General features: G+C 41.8%; 2 protein-coding genes and 1 non-coding gene across 8 annotated transcripts in view; 1 reads left to right on the top strand and 2 right to left on the bottom strand.

Moving 5' to 3' along the window:
* SKP2 (S-phase kinase associated protein 2) overlaps positions 1-19428 on the bottom strand; it is a 35156-nt gene extending 15728 nt beyond the window's left edge. The window contains exons 1-7 of one of the 3 annotated variants that reach the window (XM_012459984.3): positions 19184-19426; positions 18879-18904; positions 18406-18677; positions 7260-7371; positions 4296-4439; positions 2516-2650; positions 194-292 (exon numbers count right to left, since the gene is read on the bottom strand). In XM_012459984.3, coding sequence (XP_012315407.1) covers positions 194-292; positions 2516-2650; positions 4296-4439; positions 7260-7371; positions 18406-18580 — 665 coding nt within the window. In that variant the 5' untranslated portion in view covers positions 18581-18677; positions 18879-18904; positions 19184-19426. Of the gene's footprint in view, positions 1-193; positions 293-2515; positions 2651-4295; positions 4440-7259; positions 7372-18405; positions 18678-18878 lie in introns of all 3 variants that reach the window. The other 2 variants (XM_012459983.3, XM_064375928.1) reach the window with 2 other exon arrangements.
* Positions 15777-15885, bottom strand: LOC135274949 (U6 spliceosomal RNA). Its single transcript, XR_010342692.1, has one exon. It is a non-coding gene; the product is annotated as a U6 spliceosomal RNA (small nuclear RNA).
* Positions 19429-19551: 123 nt separating the features above from the next.
* Positions 19552-22981, top strand: part of LMBRD2 (LMBR1 domain containing 2) — a 50169-nt gene continuing 46739 nt past the window's right edge. For 3 of the 4 annotated variants that reach the window (XM_012459982.3, XM_012459981.3, XM_012459980.2), the window contains exon 1: positions 19553-19740. The gene's annotated coding sequence lies outside the window, so the exon portion shown is untranslated. Of the gene's footprint in view, positions 19741-22981 lie in introns of all 4 variants that reach the window. The other variant, XM_064375926.1, reaches the window with a different exon arrangement.

Raw genomic sequence — 22981 nt, 5'->3', positions numbered from 1 at the left:
CTATACTAGTATCACTTGCAAACTGACATGGCTCCTGAGTTTGAACAGGAAGTTTGGAGGGCAAAATAGTTTGCATTCACAAAATCAAGAGCCTGGAAAGTTGCAAAAAGCTCACAAAGTTCATTCAATTTTATATAGATGTGAGGGATAATTTGATATAAGAGTCTATAATCAAGTCTCACATCTTTCATACCTGGAACAGCCACTTAGCAAAGTCTGCAGGGCAAACTCAGAGAATCCAGAACACCCACAAAGGTTAAGTCGAACTAAATTTGAGTTTTGTGCGAGATTACTGGAAAAAGAGAAAAACATCAGAAGAAAAAGACCAATAAGATACTATTTATTCATCAACATTTACATTAAAGCAGGCAAGTGGAGTTAAGCTCACAGCTCTTTGAGTCAGAGTGAGTTGAAAATGTATACTATTTTAAATATACATTTATTATTTAAATTATCTCACTATTTCTGAGATATCAAACAGGATAACTTACCTCAGTTTACTCATCTGTGAAATAATATTATCAAACCTTCTTGGTACAGTTATTAAGAAGATTAAATGATAATGTAATAAAAGACTTACTACAAAGCAAATACACAAGTATATCAATCAGTGGTACTTTTTTTTTTTTTTTTTTTTTGAGATGGAGTTTTGCTCTTGTTACCCAGGCTGGAGTGCAATGGCACGATCTGGGCTCACCGCAACCTCCGCCTCCTGGGTTCAGGCAATTCTCCTACCTCAGCCTCCTGAGTAGCTGGGATTACAGGCATGTGCCACCATGCCCGGCTAATTTTTTGTATTTTTAGTAGAGACGGGGTTTCACCATGTTGACCAGGATGGTCTCGATCTCTTGACCTCGTGATCCACCCGCCTCAGCCTCCCAAAGTGCTGGTATTACAGGCTTGAGCCACCGCGCCCGGCCCAATCAGCGTACTTTTTGAGTTAAAAAGACAATGGAATAAACATATATCCATTTCATTCAGAATTAGCTTGCAGACAAACTTCTACTTGTAAAATCACCAGGTTCTTTTGACTATACATCTCTCAGATTTGCTATCTTCTCTACAACATCCCCAAATGTCCTGTAAAACTTAGTGATTAAGAGCAAGCATTCCGGAATATTATATCACTAGGTTCATATGTTGGTTCAGCCACCTACTAACAGTGTGACCCTGGAAAAGTTATTGAGTCTCTCTGTGTCTCAGTTTCCACATCTATAAAAAGGAAACAAGAAAGATCATACTCCATGGGGTTACTGTCAGAATTAAATGAGAACACATTTACAAAATTCACTGTCTGGCACATAATACATGCCCCAAAACATTAGCTGCTATTATTGCTATCTGTTTTATATTAGACTTCATCTTTTCTCACCTGAATGAACACAGCAGTATCCTTAACTACTCTAGTTTTCTCTATCCTTGATGGACCTTTCATGGTGCCTGGCAGGTTAATTTCCTAAATTTCAACTCTTGACATGTTCCTTTCATTCTCAGAACCACTCTCTCCACCATGCTTCCCTCTTTTTTTTTGAGGCCAAGTTTTGCTCTTGTCACCCAGGCTGGAATCCAATGGCATGGTCTCGGCTCACTGCAACTTCTGTCTCCTGGGTTCAAGCGACTCCCCTGCCTCAGCCTCCTGAGTATCTGGGATTACAGGCATCTGCCACTACGCCCAGCTAATTTTTGTACTTTTAGTAGAGATGGGGTTTTACCACGTGGGCCAGGCTGGTCTCGAACTCCCAATCTCAGGTGATCCGCCCACCCCAGTCTCCCAAAGTGCTGGCAGGTGTCAGCCACCATGACCGGCCCATGCTTCCCTCTTGATGGAAGAGTCCATTCTTCTTACAGTAAGACATAGAGGCCCATTACAATCTGGTCCCTGACTCTCCTCACCTCCTGTCACTCCCCTTCCTGAGTCCTGTGAGCCAGCAACTTCCAACTACGTAAGAGTTTAGAACCACGCAGAAAGCTTTACCTAGGCTGGTTCCTTTGTCTTATTACCTGGAGATCTCCTACCTAGATATCTTCAATACTCAGCTTAAGAGTCACTTCCTCTAAGAAGGCCACCCGTGTGTTGCCACATATTTGCCGAAACATTTAATAAACACACTGCATGGTAATTATCTGTCTTGCTTATAAATAGTTTACCTTCTTGCAAGAAGAAACAGACATGTCTTGCTCAATGTTTCCTCTTGCAAGAAGGTAAACTATAGCTTAATCAGCATTCACTAACAACCTGGAAAATGTTTTGGAACATTCATTTTCTTCCCAAATAATACACATGCATTGTTCACCCTTGGATCTCTAGAACCTAGCACAGGGCCTGGCATATAGTTAGTATTCAAGCTTTTGTTGCTTCAACGAGTCCTGAAAAGTTCTGCAGAAGCTTGAGCACTGCACTAGATACTTTATGTATCCACCTGGATATGGCTAGAAGGGCATCCTAGTTATACACAGGGAAAAAATTCATACACATAAAAACAACTGCCTTTGTGACACTCTGGCTGCCACTCACTTGACAATGGGATCCGACAGCCGCAGGCCTTCCAGGCTTAGATTCTGCAACTTGGAACACTGAGACAGAATGCCCTGGAGGGTGGACACTTCAATAACCGAGTTCGACAGGTCCATGTGCTGCACACGAAAAGGGCTAAACGTGGAGAGAAAAAAGGGGCTCCATAGGTGGCTCTCACAGGTACATTCAGATCGAATCAGACCCCTCCTTCTCCCCAAAGGAGTAGCCAATCACCAACAAGACACGAAATACACACTTCAAGCATTAACTATAGCTTTGGTCATAAAACAAATAGCTACTAGTGTATTCCCACCCTCATTCATTTTAAAATTCAAGAGGATTTTTGCCAAGTACAGATGTTGCTGCCAATATAGTCCCACTTAGGCAACAATGAATGGGCATCACAACAAGGAGCTGGATGTGGGTGACAAGATTAAGACTATAATGGCTCCTGGTTTCTGGCAAGGGTGAGTGGGTGAGCAGCAGTGGAACAGGGAAGACAGTGGAAGAGCAAGTTTTAAAGGGAGGCCAGGCCAGGCACAGTGGCCCACGCTTGTAATCCCAGCACTTTGGGAGTAAGAGGTGGGCCGATCACGAGGTCAGGAGTTTGAGACCAGCCTGGCCAGCATGGTGAAACCCCATCTCTACTAAAAATACAAAAAAGTAGCCAGGCGTGGTGGAGGACACCCATAGTCCCAGCTACTAGAGAGGCTGAAACAGGAGAATTGCTTGAGCCCAGTAGGCGGAGGTCGCAGAGAGCCAAGATTGCGCCACTGCACTCCAGCCTGGGTTACAGAGCGAGACTCCGTCTTGCAGAAGGGGAGGGAGGGAAGCCAAATTTAATTTTAGTTATGTTAATATTGAAGTACTTGTAAGAAATTCAGGTACAGAAGTTTTTAGGTAATTAGAAATTTGGGAGTTTGAAAGAGGGCCAAGCTATAGATGAGGAACTGAGAGTCCTGGGCATACATGTGGGTGTATAGGGCACAGCTTGTCCAAGGACAGCATTTGGATTTGAAAAAGGCGGCAGCCAGGAACCAACCCTGGAGTAAACAAAGGAAATCACAAGTGTGAAGGAGACTGAGAAGGAAGAGCCACAGAAGAACGGGATTAAAAAGCAGCGGGAGACGTGATTCTGACTACGGAAAGAAAGGAAAAAGTATTGAAGTCAAGAGACATGTTTTATCTTTAGCTCTGCGGTCTTCAGTTTGTTTTTCTGTTCAGTACCTAGTTATTCTACTCAAGTATATGATAGCAGTAACCTTAGTATTACAACATTATCAGTAACAGAAAATTCTTTTTCAAAATATTCTACAAAAGGAACAAAAAGAGGGCAATTTTTTTCAGGTTCCAAATTTCTCCCCGACAAAATCATAAATCTCAAGCTGCAAATATGAAAACACTCCTCACTTTTTTTTTTTTTTTTTAATCAGAAATGGGCGGTGGGAAAATAACCGGGCAGCCCTGCATCTGCCAGTGAGTGCTTTACTTGTGCCTGCCTTGTGGGACTCACAGCCCCCATCAGCTGAGGACTTAAGATAGTTGTGCTTCTTTCACCCTAGGAAGAGACTAACAGTAACCTTGAGTGAAATGGGAACAGTGTCATTGAAATCTATGCTATGTTTCAGCACAAAGGCCCCAAAGCAAAGTATGCAATTAATATCCCACACTGCAAAGATAACCTATCATAGGCTATAAGGCTGAATAAAGAAAAAAAGTTTTGATCTGTTTCTACCTCGAAATTTAGAAATCATCATTTCCAGGGATTTTTCACCTTTACCTGAAATGTTCAGCTAATGGTTGGTCCATAAATGATCGTGGGCAGCGGAAGGCAATCACCCCTTGAGACAGCAACCGACCAGTCACATCTGGGTGCAGATTTTTACCTGTGAGGTCTAAGGTTTGCCATAGAGACTCGTCAAACCTAGAAAAGAGGAGGTGCTTAATTTGGCCAGTCGGTCACACTAAATGCTGGAGACCCTCAACAACATTACTAACAAGGAGAGCACTGCTGTTAAATCCCCTTCAAGCACATTCTGAAAGAACCTTTGTTTTTAAGTTGACTATACAATTAGTTATGATATTTTTAAGGCACTAGATAATTTTTCTCGATCTCACCAAGGATAAGCTTCCATCTTTCTCTTTCTATATACTTCCAATTTAGATGGTTCAATGTGAACATTAGCACTGCCGTGATCTAGAACCAGAGAGTAATACTCCAGCATTCAAGCTGACAAATTTTAAAAATGATTTCTCAAATCAATTAATTATTATATTACTAGGCAAGTAGATTCAAAACTTCTTAGAGGATACTATTAGCCACTTTTGTTAAGCAATTACCACAATTACCGTAATAACATGGAAATATTGCTAAAGGAAGGAAAGTTAGCATTATTTTATTGTGAAATAAGGTTGTCACAGATAGCCAGTAGGAACAGCCATACTTCAGCTGTGACTTATAATATCTTTTAAGCTTAAAAAACACACATGAGTATGTGTGTGTGTGAACTAATGTGAAAACAGAAAGGAAAAATATAACTTTTTGTTATATTTTTATAAATTATAAAATCTTTCATAAAAGATTATATAAAAGATGGTGTTTCTAAAACAAAAAGGACATTCAAAAACTGTACTGAATAGCACAGTAAGAGTTTTAATATCCATACTTGAATTCAATTTTAAAAAAGAAAATGTAAAATACAAGCACATGAAGGAACTTTTTAAATGCTTAAGTGTTCTAGAATCTTCTTTTTTAATAGTGCTTGAAATAAGGGGACCACTGGCAAGAGTTATGAAATAATTTCATCATAGAGAAATTGTCAGTGTGTGATTTGACCTCTATCATTAAAAAGGCGGACTGTAGATAAGATATCCTTAAGAGAGCAGCACACTTTTGTATCTTTCTTGCACAGACAGAAATCCATTTTGGCCTCCAAGGTCAGCACTGATAGGCACCAGATCAGCACTGCTCTGGTTGTCTTGAATCTCATGCTTGACGTCTCCTCTTGCAAGAAGGCAAACTATAAATAATATACATTTTTCAGGAAGATGAACAGCTCACAGAAAAATGAATTTGGGAGCTACCTGAACTCTAAGCCAAGCAAAACTAGATATGGTGTGATGGTTAAGAATGGAATTAGCCAGACTTTAGATTCCTGTCTTTCCACTTATGTCTTAACCTACTATTCCTGATCCCGCTGTTTCCTCATCTCTGAAACTGAGATGACCAAACACCGTCACTTAAGTGACAAGGATTAAACTGCAAACACTGCAACTGTCACATAGCAAGTGCTTAATAAATGTCAGTTATTACTTTTATGCAACTGAGATGAAATTTAACGGATTCTGGGGGAGATGTAGGTCAAAGAATACAAAGCCACAGATACACAGGATGAACACATCCCAAGATGTAGTGTACAAAATTACAGTCAATAATACTGTATTGTAGTCAAGATTTTTGCTAAAAGAGTAAATTTTAGGTGCTTTTGTCACAAAAAAAGGGTAACTGTGAAATCATGAATATGTTAATGTATTTGATTACAGTAGCCATTTTACTTGCATATATATATATATATATATATACACACACCATAAAATTTTAAAATGGGATTAATAGATGCTGCAAGAAGACAACATATGCACAGCTGGCAGAAAAAGAAAGTGGGGTTCCTTGAGTGGAGTGAGGGTAAGTGAAACTTGCCTGCCACTTGCACTAGTATTCCAGGTGTGCAAACTTCTCTGCAGCTCTTCCAAGCAAAAACCCACACCTGTAAATACCAGCACACCCTTGAAGGCAAGAGGCTCCTGCTATCTCACAAAGGGAATTCTAGGTATGTGGAGAAAAAAGCCAGACGGATGGCCTTTAAACACGAAGCAAAGAACGACCAGAGAGTAGAATAGGGATGAGAAGGCGTGAAGATAGTAAAAAGTTCCAGTTGAAAAACAAAGCCTTTTTCTTGCTCCAGGCCTGTGATTGCCTTCCCAGGTCACCAAGTCTTTCCACGGGCAGCTCACCTTCAACACCTGAAAAGTGTTGCCAAAAAAAACAGCAAAACTGCACCAATGGCTACTCTGTGCTGAACATGTCTATGGGTCAGGTATTGCACCAGCATCTTCACATTTCATCCTCATAACCAGTGGTTTCATCTTCATAACCATTATCCCCATTTACATAAGGGGAGACTAAGGCTCAGCAGTGTCAAGTAACTCGCTTAGGTCATGCAGAACGTAAGTAGCAAAGGCTGGGTGTGCACTCTGGTCTAACACCAAGCCTGTGTTCCCTCTCCCCATTGTGCTCACTGCTCAGCCCACCGGCGTGAGGAACCGCTGTCTGCATGCACCTCTGTAACTCCCTCTGCTCTTAGAGCACACTGCCTGGCCCACGGTCAGCATCCAATAAACACATGCTGCACTGAATACAGGGCAAAGAGGTTTCCAAGCATTGGTAAGTTTATACCTCCCAGGAAATTCTTCCACTGTGAAATGGGGACAGTTATTAATAAAAATATGAAGATATTAACAAAAATATTAATAAAAATATGAAGATAAGAGCCTTGTTAAACTTTTAAATAATTACCATTGGCTTTGTAGAATCTTTATTAGATTCCCTTCCATTTGATCTCCCCTAGTTTGCTTTGTGCTGCTCTATTTTTCTTGGTTTTTAGTTTCATCAGACCAAAATGAATAAATAACCTTCCTTTCCTCTTCCTCCCCTACATATGCCAAAGGGGTGAAAGATACTTACGCTAGGCGATACCACCTCTTACAAACACCAGAGACCTTTAGCAGCTCAGGGAGGCACAGACAGGAAAAGATCCCCAAAAGCAGCTCATCCGGAAGGGAGTCCCATGAAACACCTTTGACAAGGGAAAACATGTTTGCCATCACCATTCTTTCACACAATCAAGTCTACTGAGTCTTTTCAATCACATAATCTACATTTAACTTAAATGGGGAATTTAGCACAAATTAAATTACTCATCACCATAATTATCTTTCTGTTTAACACTCTCTCAGCAAATGAAAAGAGAAAACCAAGAAGACTTTTCCTATTCTTCTTCCCCTCAGCTCTAGCTGGCCAATCAGAGGCTGGGACATGAACAGTGGTGCAGAGCAAGTCCCACCCTCTCAAGTGTCGTTCAATGATGGCTAAGATATTGTGGTGCTTCTGGGTGCAAAGGAAGGCCTTGTTTCCCTCTGATGTGGACTCAGTAGTGACCTTATTTAAAAGGCAAATAAATCTTCTTCCCTTTTTGATATGGTTTGGCTGTTTCCCTATCCAAATCTCATCTTGGATTGTAGTTCCCATAATCCCCATGTGTTGTGGGAGGGACCCACGGGAGGTAATCAAATCACAGGGATGCTTATCTAGTGATAACCATCCCTGTGATTTGATGCTGTTCTGGTGATAAGTGAGTGAATTCTCACAAGATCAGATGGTTTTATAAGAGGCTTCCTCACCCCCTTCACTGCACTTCTTGATGCTGCCATGTGAAGAAGGACATGTTTGCTTCCCCTTCCACCATGCTAGTAAGTTTCCTGAGGCTTCCCCAGTCAGTCTGAACTGGGAGTCAATTAAACCTCTTTCCTTTATGAATTACCTAGTCTTGGGTGTGTCTTTATTAGCAGCATGAGAACAGACTAATACTCTTTCTTTCCGGTTTACAGAGAGCAGTTTATCTCAAAGAGCAATACAAAAGGGTGTTCTCATTTCTTAATTCAACAAGTATTTACTGAGCTCCTACTATGGTGCCAGGTATCATTTTAGGTGTTGGGAAAGAGCAGTAAATCAGACCTAAAACACTACCTTCATGGAGCTTCATTCCAGTGATGGAGAACAGACAATCACACATCAAAAAGTAAGTACATCATATGATATACTAAAATTGATTTGTGCTGTGCAGAAAAATTAAACAGGGCAAAGGAGAGAGCAGAGAGTTAGGGCAGATGTTATTAAGTTTGAATACAATGGTCAGGGAAGGCCTGAGATAACAATCACTAAGCAAAGGGTTGAACAAAGTGAGGGAGTGGGCCCTGTGTGTATCTGGGGTGTGTTCTGGATGCAAGGAACAGCATATGTGTTTTGAGGAATAGCAAGGAGGCCAGTGTAGAGGACCAGAGTGAGCAAGGAGGGTGGTAGAAAAAAATTCAGAGAGCAGCCAGGTCATGCAGGCTTCCTCTGTCATGATAAAGCCTTTGGCTTTGACTCTGAACTCGATGAGGAGACAGTAGAAGATTCTGAGCACAGGAACGACAGGCTCTCATGTAAGTTCAAAAAGGATCACTCTGGCTGCTGTGTTTAGAACAAGAGAAAGGTGGATGTAGGAAGATCAGTTTTCTTTTTCATAAAAGCAATCGCTAACTATTAAACAAGTATGGAACTCTTACATATGAATATACAGAATAATCCCACAAGGTCAGGATAATATGGCAACTGTCAAGAAGGAAATAAATGCACAATGAAGGATCCTGAAAAATGGTCAGATGAGTTCAACGACTACCTTCCTATTCTTTCCACCTCTGATGGATCTTCTACACCAATTCTGGTGATGTTCTCTCCTTCCACTCCCATTTAAAGGTGCCAGTATTTACTGAGCATGTCAATTGTACCAGGCCCTGTGTAGGCGCATTTGAGGACACAAGGCAGAAAAGCACTGAGGAGTGTGACAAATACCTGCTGCCCTGGCCAGACTTTCTAAATCACCATGTCTTTCTCTGAATTAGAATCCTTCAGTGGTACACCTCAGATATTTAGGCTAAAGTCCACAATGCTTAGTACAAAGTTAAAAGCTTTCAGCCAGGTCCCAACTTGCTTTTCTAGGTTTGTTATCTAGAAATGTTTTCCAGCTGTTTGAAGCTACCTGTAATTCTTAGAATGAGTCATTCTGTATCTTATCTCAATGCCTCTGCACATGCTGTTCTCTCCTCCAACTGCTATTCATTTAAAATCAAATTGAAGCCCCAGTTCCTACAGAAGGCCTCCCATGACATCAACAAGGACAGATCACTTATGTACCATAATTTCATTATTTACTTACTCATCTCTCTAGACCCCCCAGGGGCTCTTGAGAACAAAAACTTTTTTTTTTTTTTTTTTTAATAATTTGGTATTTCCAGGAACTAGCATAAAGTTGATTTATGTAATGATGAACTAGCATTCATCCACTCCCATATTTATGAAATATGTACTATACACGGAGGTCTATTCTAGGTTTTAGGGACAAAATGATAAATAAGGTACAATGCTGACCCTTTTTCTGCTAAGAGCTTGAGAGATATAGACAAACGAATAAACAGGAAATTTCAATAAACTATCCTGATGGGCTACAGTAGGATTCGGGATGCTGTGCAGTTTACGGGAATGGTGCAGGAGTTAGGGAAGCTTTCCTGGAGGAAGTGGCCTCTCTTGAAGAATGAATAGGAGATACACAATTGCTCAATTAATGCCTGTTCTCCTTGCGCGCCCTGCCCCCCAACCTCCCACACTTCAGGGATCAAAATTAAAGGACTGACTGAAACCCTGAAAGCTACGGGTAGAAAGCTGAAGGCAGATAACCCCTGCTGACCTGGGGAGGCACCTGGAGGTTGTGAGGAGGCTCCTCAATGTGGCAGCTGTTCCATGACTGCCACAAAGTTCCTCCAAAGTCAACATGGGCAGGGGACAAAGGTTCTCAAACCAGGTTCTTGCCCTGCTCACCAAATTGAAAACAAAGTTGAATGACAGGATTTTTCTCAATTTTTCTCCCATTAATTCAACTCTCTCAGACCTCTGTTGACTCTTACATATCTAGATCAGAATCTAGTAATTGAGCATAAATATATTTAGCTGTAATCCACTGACATATTTATTAAATATGTACTATACACTGAGGTCTGTTCTAGGTTTTGGGACACAACGATAAGAAAGGTACAATGCTGACCCTTATTCTACTCAGAGTTTGAGAGATATAGACAAACAATTAAACAGAAAATTTCAATAAACTATCCTGATGGGCTACAGCAGGATTCAGGGTGCGGTGCAGCATATGGGAATGCTGCAGGGGTTAAGGAAGCTTTCCTGGAGGAAGTGGCCTCTATGGAAGAGTGAGCTTAACTATACTTAAATAACATACTTAGCTATTTTGAATCTAATATGTTGAGATTTTACTATGATCTATAAAAATCATACTGACACCATGAGCTTGGCCTCCTCAACATGTCTGAGAACTACTGGACTGAGAAAGCAGCATAGCTTTGACTTGCCCAAGCTTGTGACTTGGGCAAGTCACTTAATCTTTCTGGTCTCAGTTTCTTTACCTGTAGGAAAGGAAATTGACAGATTTATCTTGCAAAGTTGTTCAGTGAAGAGTAAATGAGGTACAAGAAAAGATTAAATAATGCAGCAGGGAGTAAAACTTTCTTTTCTATGTTCCTCTCCTTTGCCACTTAAGTCTGCCTATTTTCTTCATGCAATGTCCTTTCCTATGCTGCTCTGAGTTTTCACTCATGGGCAGACATTCAAGGTCTGAATAGGGCTTGGACAAGGTCTGCATGGTATGACTTACCAAAACCCCGTATCTGCCCTCTATTTAAGATTGGGTCTCCCAGAAGCAGATTCTGAAGATCTGACTTCAAGTAGTTTATTTAGGAAATGATGCCAGGAAGCACTAGAAAGAGGAGAGGATAGAAGGTGGAAGGGAAGAAAGCCAACCTGGAGTAGGCTAATAAGCAGGTTATCACTACAGGCAATTAGGGTTCAAAGCTTCTGTCAGTCACTGATTGGGGGTTCAAGTGCTGTCACTCACTATTTGGGTACTCCCCAACATTCCTGCCCAGAGAAAGCTCTAAGGCATGGAATCTCAACTATGTGTAGGCAAGAGCTTTCGCATGTATGGGAATGGTGGGCTTCAAGGGGCTATAGATAGGGCACCAACAGAAATTCTGGCTGGGGAAAGGAAATTAGAAAAGCTTGCTATGAAGTACAGGGCAGGAGAAATTAATTAAAAAACTTGGTGCTTTCTATTTTATTAGGAAGACATGAGAAATCAGGAACAATTAAAAGAGCAATAGCAGCTAGGTAATTAAAGTGCTAGAGGAAAATTTGGCATAATGATGAATGCAGAGGTCAGCAGACCTAACCAGTGAAGAACTGCACGTGGGACTCCAGAGTTTGGAGGACTTTGTGTTGCAACTTCCATCTTTGCCTTCCCAACTCCTCCAGAATTCAGCTTAAATAGCATCTGCTCAAAGAAGCATTCCTATCCAGGATACCACCACAGACCCCATGCCCAGATTTACACATCCCTTATCTAACACAATGCCTGGCACATTAACAGGAATCTATAAATATTTGCTAAATGTATTTATTGTCCCCTTTAATGCAAATGGTGAATGTGCTAATTCTCTATTAGCATGATTGGCCAACCCTTGTTAACCAATTAACAACTACCTGCACAGCACTGTTGGCATATGGAGGGGATGGGGCTGAAGACAAAAACCCAGAGCAGAAGGGAATGTCCTCTATCAGTATACCAGTAGTCTCTGGGAGATGGGGGCTGGGCTTCAAGAGAACATGAAACTATGACAAAAGAGACAAGGTCACACAATCAGTAAGTGACAGAGAGGGAATTCAAACTCAGGTCTGACTTCAAATCATGCCCTTTCCATCCTAGCGGGTTCTAATATTCTGTGCTCTCCTCTGTTTTGAGTACAAATTTTGAAAAGGTGAGAATTAAACCCAACTTGCTATGGAAAAAGAAATCAATCAGGGCTAGAAAGTGAGTGGAACAGGAGAGAGGAAATAAAACAAAGATGCTGAAAGATATCAACGGGTTCACCACCAAATGGAAGCAGCAAGGGCCTAGAAAATGCAGAGCCTCAGCTAGCAGCCAAGTACCCAGTGCTCTACTCCACTGACCACAGGATGACACTAATCCTCGGGGCCCTGGGTGGGGGTGCCAGGGCCTGATGTGGGCTGCTGTCCTAGCAAATGGGGCAGAAGTTTGTCTTTAATAGCTACTCTAGTAATAGGCATCCAGGCTGTGATATGCTTAATCTAATTTTCCTTGCCATATTTAATTCTCAAAACATTAGCCATCTGTTTCCTGAATTCTTGATGACACTGCTGCCTGGTCTGTTTTGAGAGAGCGGAAGGAAAAATCCAGGGGTCTTTTCTCCACTTGCCTCTGCTAAATCCAGCAAGGCTGCAGCTGCATTCCAGCCCCACATTAAAAGATATAATTACTGTGCCCAAGGTCTCCAGTCTTCAATGACATGGATAGCAGTTAAATGTACTTCAAGGCCAGGAAAGGGTGAAAACTGGGCCAAACTAGCAAACCTGCTACAATCACCCTCGCCTACCACTGTTTCCAATTATTTCTCGGTTGGAAACCCGGTTTCCCACTTCTGTAACTTTATCACCTCTCATGCTTCCTGATATTCTCTGGGAAGAGGGCCTTGTTGGAGCGTTTTCTATGCATTCCATCTTTGCAGTGTAGGTAATTCATCTTACTTGATATATTTATTTTTCAGAACATCACTCCACTCAGATTCAAGAAAATCCGAAGTAATCCTAATCATAATCAAACTTTTGACTTCAAAAATTGCTCTTCTCTTTAAGCATAGATAATCAAATTATACTTGCAGTAGAAATGTGCACTGAGGACCTGGTATTCACACTTGTTTGTGTGTGTGTACATTTTTTTCAGGGAGTTAGGGGGTGCTCACCTCATGATTGCTTTTGTGGCTTGTTTTAAGTAGCAATACCTCATGCTTTCTTTCTGGGGAACTACAAACAGATTGTGCCATCCCAGATGAGTTCTCCTTCCTCTTTCCACAAACCATAAAGAACAAACTTGAGACCATGCTAGTTTTGGGTGTTTTTGGTTTTTTAGCTAGGTGGGCAAAACTGGAAAAAGCAAAACACAGCCAAACTTAACAAGGATTCCCCCACATACCCTTCAGTCCCACAACCCTTTATTTCTGTGAAAGACTTGCTCAACCCTGAGGTGTAGGGGGTGTAATGAAGAAACAACAGAAGCTGGGATTTGGAAAAATATGAAACAGTATATAAGCACTAGGAGGGCAGGGTCTCTTGCCTGTTAGGTTCAGTGTTGTAGTCCCAATCCCTAGAATGGTGCTTAAGAAATATTTGCTTAATGAATGATGAAAGAAAGCTGTGGAACAAATAATGACTGGGAAAGATCCCATAAAGGCTCTTCCAGTGCTGAGTTTAGTAACTGTAGGCTGAGACTCACATAGGTCATGAAATCAATTTAGTGAGTTTGACTAGCATATATATATATTTTTAAGGAAGGAACTAGAATAGAATAGAAAATATCTTAGTAAGGGGAAATATAGTTTTGTAAAACTGCTGTTTCAGACACATACCTAGGATTGCAATGTAAAATACGTTTCTTACTGGTTAAAAAAAAAGTTGGAGAAAAATCCTTGCCTAAGGGTATTAAGACACAGATTCCCAGGCTCAGGTCAGGACTTCCTGGATCAGAATCTCAGGAATTTTGCACTTTGAACAAGTTCCCGTGGGGATTCTGATATACTCTAAATTTTAGTATCTCCAGTCTGAAAGCCACTGTAGGATGTGAAATTTCAAGCATTTAACAGTCATAGAAGAGCTGATCAACAAATTAGTTCAACTCCATTTTCATGCTATCGCCTGTTTAAAGGGTGGGGGACAAGCATTTCATGACCATAAATAAAATGCTATTGTCCTCTTTCCGCCTGTTACTGACCTCATTGCTGGACCATTTCCTCCCCAACTCTTCCCATACATTCACTCCAAGGGCCAATCGGACCTGTTGTCCTACAGGTTGGCCATAGAGCTTTCATCTTCCAAAATAAACACATGAAGAGGATTTAGTTGCCAAATGTAAGGCTGGACTGGGGCCTGAGGGAGAGATTGCTTAGCAAAGAACTAACAAAAACTCAAAGCCCAGAACCAGTCATCAGATATCTATGTACAGCAGGTGTGGCCTGCTCTACCCTAATCCTGGCAAAGCTAATAGCCACCTGTCCTGACAACTGCAGACAAAACTCCTTGGAATGACAATCCAGCTCCACTGGAGGCCCAGGCTTCCAAAGGCCCATTGGGAATCCTCTATACCAGCTGTCCCTCATCCTGCAACATTGAGTTCACCCTTCCCCCTCCATACCAATTAAGCAACCTCTGCTGTAACTCCACGTACATTGGTTTCCCTCTGTGCCTCTCCTTAGGCAATAAATATAAAAGTCACTATTCTTTCTCTCTCACTTCAGATACATAGTTTTCAAGTCAACTTTAACAACAATCAAGACACTGATGACACCATTTTCAGATCCTTCTCTTTCCGCAGAACCTCCATTTTTGTTGAGTGGAAGGAGGAAGATCTTTCACATCCACCTGAATGGGAATCACTACAGGAGGCCTCTGCCTCTGGGAGGCTTTGGGCTACTTATGCACAGAAGGCTTCCTCCCTCTGGCCCCCTACAGCACTCACTGCCTAAGCTACTCATCTGCTGCTAATCTATTAGTCTCCATGTATTGCTGTGTGTGAACTGCTCTTATTTTTTATTGTATTTTCTATTCAACTTGACTTGCAAATCCCTGGGAGACAGCAAAGACTCCAGAAACTTCTGTCTTGTTCCCACAGTGCCTTGCTTAAAAAAAAGTCTTTTTCACTTGTGGAAGGGCATATAACAGTCACACTCTATGTCAAAAGCTATCAGCACTGGACAAGTTAATAAAAATCTGTTCAGCTAAGCAGGAAGTATCTTTCACCATATTTGGTTGGTCAAGCACAAAATTGCTAGGACTACATTCCAGACATGGAAAATAGCGGTGAGCATTAAATTTTGAAGGAAAAAAATTCTACACTAACAGGGTCAGACTAACAGTATTAAAAAATAAATAAATAAATAAATAAAATGAAAGTTCATTGGCCTCCAAAATTGGTGTCAGGAATTTTGTTGGTTTATTTATTGAGTGTTACGGGTCAGTGGCATGCTAAGGGCTTTACGTCACTCTCATTTAATCTTCACAATGACCTGTGAAGTGGGTATTATTACAGCACTCCATTTCACAGATGAAGGAACTAAGGCACAGAAAGCCACGTTCCAAGGCTGGTAAACAGACCAAGGATTCAAACTCAGATCTGACTTCACTACAACCCTCTACTGCCTCTCTAATTAATCCAGTTCGTGATATATATTCCCAGACCATAAATTGGACAAAGTTCTCTTTCCTAAAGAAAAGGCTGAAAACAAATGTATTTCTTTTTTAATTAAGAAAGTAGAGGAACACTTCACGAATCTGCATGTCATCCTTGCGCAGGGGCCATGCTAATCTTCTCTGTATTTCCAATTTTAGTATATGTGCTGCCGAAGTGAGCGAGCAACCAACCAACTGAAACAACCAATCTATCAACCCTTCTGCAAAGGAAACCAGATGGGAGAATTTATGAACATACTTAATTATCTTGGGTCTGCAAGACTTCATCTTTAAACCTTTAATCTGTCTCTGTGTCGCGATCATCCCCCACCTGATTTCAATTTAGACTCTGATCACCTCTTCCACAGATAATTTCAATAGCCTCCTAAAATCTGTTGACTTTAACATCAGATATATCTAGAATCTGACCACCTTCACCCCTAACAAGACTCCAACCTTTGGCCAGGTGTAGTGGCTCATGACTGTAATCCTAGCATTTTGGGAGGCCAAGGCTGAAGGATCACCTGAGTCCAGGAGTTTGAGACCAGCCTAGGCAAGAGGGTGAGACCCCATCTCCATAAAAAACAAAAATTAGCTGGGTGTGGTGGTGCATGCCTGTAGTCTTAGTTACATGGGGAGCTGAGGCAGGAGAATCACTTGAATCCAGGAGGTGAAGACAGTGAGCCAAAAGCCGAAATCATGCCACTGCATGCCAGCCTGGGCGACAGAGCAAGACTCTGTCTTGAAAATATAAAATTTTGAAAACTCCAAGTTTCTACCCTTGGCACACCTGCAATTGAGTCTCAACACATCAGTGTGTCCTTTTTAAAAGGTTAAATCGGGTCCCATCACAACTCTGCTCAACATTACTTCCAGCCTGATCTCTCCGACTCTCCCCTTTGCTCATTCCACTCTTAGAATACGGCCTCCATGTTCCTGGAACAAACATGTCATGTTTATGCACCAGGGTCTTTACAATGGCTGTTCCTTCTGCATGGAGCTCTTTTCTCCAAAATATTTGCATGGCACACTCCCTGGCCTCCTTTATGTCTTTGCTTAAAGGTCACTGTCCAATTGAGGCTTTCCCTCAACACCAGGTTTAAAAGTGCACTCTATCATCCCACCCAATGACCTGCATTCCCTCTTGGCTTGTTCTATTTGTGTTTTTAGCCATAGCACTTATCACCTTCTAACATACTACCTCAACATATTTATTGTGTTTATTGTATTCTCTCACTAGAATGGATGCTCCCTGAGAGCAGAAATGTTTATGTTGTATTTGTAAGGCCGGTTGCCTCACCGGGAGCTCGGACGCACACCACCCCCCGACTTTTATCCGAAAGCTCGGACATGCTCGGGTGTGTTCCCTTATCCCCTTCTCGCACAGCCTGGCTTTCCCTTAAAAAACCCAGTATGCAAGCAGGGTCTTCTGATTCTAGCCAATAGTAGCCGAGTCTTTCTAGCCAATAGCAGCCGAGTAATTCTAACCAATAGCAGCCAAGTCCTGTATGCAAACAAAGGCTTGTAACCTTACCCAATAGTAGTCCTGCTTTCCCACAACCAATAGAGCTCTTCCACTCCCTATAAAACCCCAAGTCTGAGAGGAGTCCATGCGACTTCTCCGGCCTCTCCTGTCAGACCACAGAACCTCACCCAGGAGCCTGAATAAATTCCTTTACATTGGACCTTATTGTGTTGGCCTCAGTTTCTTCCTTTTAAACTCAGCAAGAACCCAAGAACAAACCTTACAGTATTTACTCCTGTATCTCCAACACCTGGAACACTGCCTAGCACATGGTATGTGCTCAGCAAATATTTGCTGTATTACTGTTTTAAATGTCTTACTAGTAAGAAAAACTGATAACCCCAGGTCAATGCCCTATGTTTACCCTATGGCTTTTGCATACTCCAGGGTTCTGGTTCACTCTGGGAGGCACTCGTTCACCTGCTTGAGAAACTAGGGGATGGGGAGCTATTAAGGAGGGAAGATATAGTGAGTTCTACATTTCAGTCAATCCATTCTAGTTCTGTGGAATAGATCGGGGGAGAAGAAGGTTGGAATTATAAATCTACTCCAGTAGTTCAGGCAAGAGATGATGAGAACTTAAGAAATAGTTACCAGAGAAGAGGACAAGATGTGATGAACGACTGGATGTTGTGGGAAGGTGGGAATCTTACTGACTCCAGGTTTTTGGGTTGGGTGATTAAACAAGATAGTATCAGCAGTAATGGAGACAGAACACACAGGAGAAGCCAATATGGGAGTGGGAGTGAACCTGGGGAGATAAATCTCCACTTAGGTAAACATTCACTTCAGCAGTCCACTGATAAATACCTAAAGTGATTAAGACAAAAAGCTCACTCAGGGGTACAAAGCAAAAGGAATCCTACAAGAAGACCACTGTTTATGTTTCTATTCATCGGTGGCACCGAGCTGGCCTTTGGGCAGGCAGATTCCCGTCTAAGGAAAAAGGCAGGAGTGTCTTCTCATGGGTTAAAATTTTCAAGGTGATTGTGCACCAAAACATATATACCCACCAAGATTCCTGCATACTTGACGACTTCCCCCATTTTGTTGAAAAAATAACCTCAGAATTAGGCAATCTTAAAAGCAACCCATGGTAAAGATCCCTGAACAAAGGTTTCCCAACAGCATAGCTAAATCCACCCTTTGCGTAACTGACATTTTTTACCCTCATAGACTTACCTGGAAAGTTCTCTCGATTTAGCTTAGGCCTGCGGATAATCACAAAGTCTTTGTCACTCCCTTTGCTCTTCAGCCGTTTCCTTGGGGGGCTCTGCGGGAGGCCCAGGTTTGAGAGCAGTTCCTGGGGGATGTTCTCACTGTCGGGCTCCTCTTTCTCCAGGGTGGAGACCCCCATGCCTGAGAGCAGTTCAGAAGTCTTGCTGGAATCCCATCCCCACGTGAAGCTAGTGGCAACGTTGCTACTCAGGTCTGGAATCTCCTGGAGGTGCTTCCTGCAGAAGTGCACAAAACCCCCGGTTCCTTTCGAAAACACCCATAAATAATTTCAAGGGAGGCATTAAAGAAGCTGGAATTTATGCATTGTAGAGAACCTTCACAGCGGCTAACAGAATCGCCTTTTTTACATGCTCGTGGCGAGTTTTCAAGAAAAAAAAAATTTTTAAAGAACAAATCGAAAAGGCTTTTTGACTTACGATCCTGCAGAAGGCCTCAAGGATTTCTCCCAGTGGAGGGAGCAGACAAGGAGAGAGAGAGAGAGAGGGTAATCATACACTGATTGAAAACGGTGGCAGAAAAGCCCAATTAGGGAAGCCAAATAAAACCGCACGCTGATCCCCGCACTAAAGCATCCAGCCAGTCACACTTTCCCCAAGAAGGGGGTAAGCAACCATTCACTTAACAGCATTACTAACAATATTAGCCAGTAGCGATATTCGCGGCCTAAAAGAATTATTAAGAGGGTCCATTCATGCTCTTCCACTTTTTGCAATCTGTTTACCTGTGCATAGCGTCCTCAGGTTCGGGAGTTTAAAATATGTGCATTAATTGCAGAGCTGCCCGCCTCCCGGATTCCCGCTTTGGCGCGCGGCGGCTCCGAGCGTACTGCTCGGGCCCCTAGCAGCTAGACCCGCTAAGTCTAGCAACGTTCCATCCCAACAGCGCGCGCAAGACTCTACAAGCCCGCTCTGCTTCGCGGGGCACTGCGGGCCCACGGCCTGCTGGGAATTGTAGTTTCCGTCCTGTTTCGTAGTCCGACTGGCTCGCCCTTACTTCCTTCCCTGGCAGTTTTGCCCGCCTTTGAGATACCCATAACCCCCCGCGGGAGCGGGACTGGCTGGTCCACGGGGTAGGCGGGGAGGCGGAAGCGGGCGGCGCTAAGGCTGACTGGGAAATGTCAGCCACTTGACTGTAGACGGATATTCCTTTCCCGGGAGCCTGCAGGCCTTCTGGTGATCGCTAGCTTTGTCGTCTCTGAGTGTGGATCCCAGAACCTGGACAGCTGTGGCGGCCGCCGTGTCCTGGTCCCATCCAGACGCTGTCTGGCGAGATCGGACGGTGAGTCTGAGGGGGAACGCGTGAGACGCGTTGGTGTCTGGGGACCGGGGCCGAGCGCAGGCGGCAAGAGAGGGGACCCAGGAGACCCCGAGTGGCCGCCGCCGCCGCGCGGGGCCCACTTCCCTGGCCGCTGAGTGGTGGCTATAGCCCAGCCTGCCGGCCAGGTGAAAGGCTGCGAACTGCGGGCGTCACACCTGTTCGTCCCTTTGCCAGGAAGCTGCTTCCTCCTTCGGGGAGAAGGCGGCCCTTAGAATTGGGTCTGTGGACAGGATCCTTCCTTTATCTGTAAAATACGCACAATAGCTAAAAACGCAGTTGGAACGAAAAGCAGTGGTTTAATTTTAGGGGAGCCGGAGACCCCAGCGGGTCCTTTGTGGTGGGAAGGCTGCGCATGCCCTTGCAGCCTTTACAGGTCTCATAAATAGTAGCATGGGAATAAATGAAAGGATTGTATTTTGCAACGGGCTTTACCCACTCAACGCAGGGGGCCTCCAGCAAAGACTTTTGGTTGCTTGCTGACGCTCAACGGGCTACGTGTGTTTGCGTCGCCGCCTAAAAGCAAGCTGTTTTAAGCCTATCTGCTGAGAAGATTTTGGGGGTGGTTAAAGTAGGGAGGGTGACATATTCTAGGTACAATGACCATGCGAAATCCATTGGGCAAACTATACTACAACTGTGAACCCGAGAAAACAGTGGAAGAGGGAAGGGGGATGAATTCTAAACCTCATAAAAACGAAGATTTATAAAGTTCCTAAGGAAGCATAACATCTTCATCGCATATTAGAATATTCAGTGATGCTGTATGACACACCCTCTGGTTTCCTTGAAAAAAATGATTCGCTCTGTAGTGAAATTAAACCTCCCTTGCCCAGGTTTGTGCTTGATTCAATCTTGGTCCTTAGCTTGAAAAGTAACTGCCTCTTGAGGGAGGAAGGAATTCATGAACCTTTAGCTTGTTCTTGAAAGGTGAGGTTGGTGTAAATAACTAATCTGTTCACAACTTAATTTTGATTGGAATTAGGTGCAGAATACTAGGCTGAGCCGTTCATTAAACTAATGTTGTATGGAAAACATTTAAAAATGCAATATCCTGATTTTTTACACAAAGTGACCTTTATGTTACTTTGGCTAAGGAGAAAGCAGTTGCCTTAGTTTGACTCTACATCCTTTCCCTTAAGATTGCAAATCATAGGAGAAAATATTGACTCAAAAATTATAATTTCCTTCAGAAAAGGGAACAAAAAAGAACCTGTAAACTAATGGAGGAGAAAGAATAAACAAAAATATGTAAGATGCCATAATATGTCAAAATTATGAGAATAAACAGTTTTGAGATGTAAAATAATTGCAAGAGCCTACTTTAGATATAGATCTTATAGATAGGAAGGTCTAATCGATGAGATGATTCTAAATTTAAAGATGAAAAATATTTTTGTTCAGTCTTGGTTTTACTAGGAAGTTACCTGAGAACTAGAATACTTGCAACATGTCAATTACTGAACACAAGGTCATCTGTAGGACTTCAGGGAGAGCCTGTCAACTTTGAAAATTAGTCTAATAGTTTGCCCCAGTGACAGAAATACTTTATTTTCCTAATATGGGAATAACTTTTTTGCATTCCTTCTAATCATGGCTATTACCTTAGTATAATAAATACAAGTTTAAATTGGTATAATCGATTCTTTTTAACATAAGGAATTGTGTCCATTGAAGACGAGATTAGTAGGTACATAGAGGTTGCTCTCTGGTGACAAAGAACTGCATTGTGATTGCTATTGATGCATCTTATTTTTTCTGATTAATTTCATTGGTTTCATTTTACTCAGGGCACTCCATGCTCCATTTTAATAAGAGAGATATACCATTTTTATAGAATTGGAATTACTCTATCATTATCCAAGACAAAAGCCATTTTTAAAATAATCCAAATGAAATTAGGACGAGTAATTACTAGTACCCTTTTGGAAGCTTCAGATAGAATACAAAGTGACTGTAAATTGGCAAATCTACAGTGACTGTTTATCATACAACACGAGATGCTTGAGAGAGGCAAAAGCAATGTCAATTAAGCAGTCAAAACCACAGCGTAATTAAAAGATGATCAATATCAGGGAACAGGAGGGGCCAAAAAGGACTGACAGTCATAACTGACTACAAGTTGTAAATATATATTCAGTAGGTATGCCATTATTGAAGACGAAATATGACAGAAGAGATTCTATTTAAACAGAGGGGCCGTGTATTTTCCCTTAGTTCCATCATAACATGAAGTAAATGCTAAAATTTCTTTAATTTTTTACTTATGTTATTTAGCTTAGGGGAGCAAATGGCTGAGAAATATTAGGTATCAAGAAGTTTCTATCTGCCAATAAAATTTCAAGAGGACCTTTTTTCCTCGATTAATTTTAAAGTAGATCTTTAATTCATTGCAATTTAATGCTCTATGATAAGCAGATTGGGGCAAGAACAAAAGGGTTCTAATTTGCTCTGTGTTTTCCACTTTTCCCATGTAGAGTAGAGTCATATATTACCCTTAAATCAAGTAATGGTAGTATAATCTTAAGGTAAAAAGTTTGTGTTAAATTCTGTATTAAACATGACTTAGCATTCTGTCTTGCTATATCTAAAAGAATCACGGGATAACATTTCTAATTTGTTCTCTGTGAAGATTGAACAAAATAAATCATTAAGGAATTTAAATTGCATTAAGAAAGTACGTCTAGATTGGAGAAGAGACGTGTAATTATGATCCAGGCTCTATAATGAAGATGCCTCTCTTTGAATCCTAGCTTTACGATTCACCAACTCAGTTAACTTGGACAAATTACTCACCCTCTCTGCACTGTTTTTTTCTGTTAAGCAAGGAAATGAACAGTCCTTTCTTACTAGGTTGTGCCGTCTAATTTGATAAAGCATGGTAGGTACTAGTATTAATACAATGCTTAAAATTTAGTAAACACAGACTAAATGTTAGATATTCATTTTTTAAAAATATTATTAGGAAACACTTTACAGATTATTCTCTATCAAGATGTCTTACAATTTCTATATATGAAATCTTTAAGAATTCAGTAAAATTTCAGTTCTTTTTTCTTATATGCTTACATGATTGCTACCTCTTCTCTTTATGCCTTGCAAAAGGTAAAGCGGTTTGTATGTATGCCTTACCTCAGGGGCTTGTCACATTTTCGAATTCAGATTACCTGGTTGGTTCACCGACTCAGCTCTTAGATACCTTTAA

Source organism: Aotus nancymaae, unplaced genomic scaffold (assembly GCF_030222135.1).
Source record: "Aotus nancymaae isolate 86718 unplaced genomic scaffold, 86718_ANA_hifiasm-v0.15.2.pri h1tg000014l, whole genome shotgun sequence".
NCBI classification, from domain to species: domain Eukaryota; kingdom Metazoa; phylum Chordata; class Mammalia; order Primates; family Aotidae; genus Aotus; species Aotus nancymaae.
Note: the sequence above shows the minus strand (reverse complement) of the source record. Positions and strands in the feature narration are given on the sequence as shown.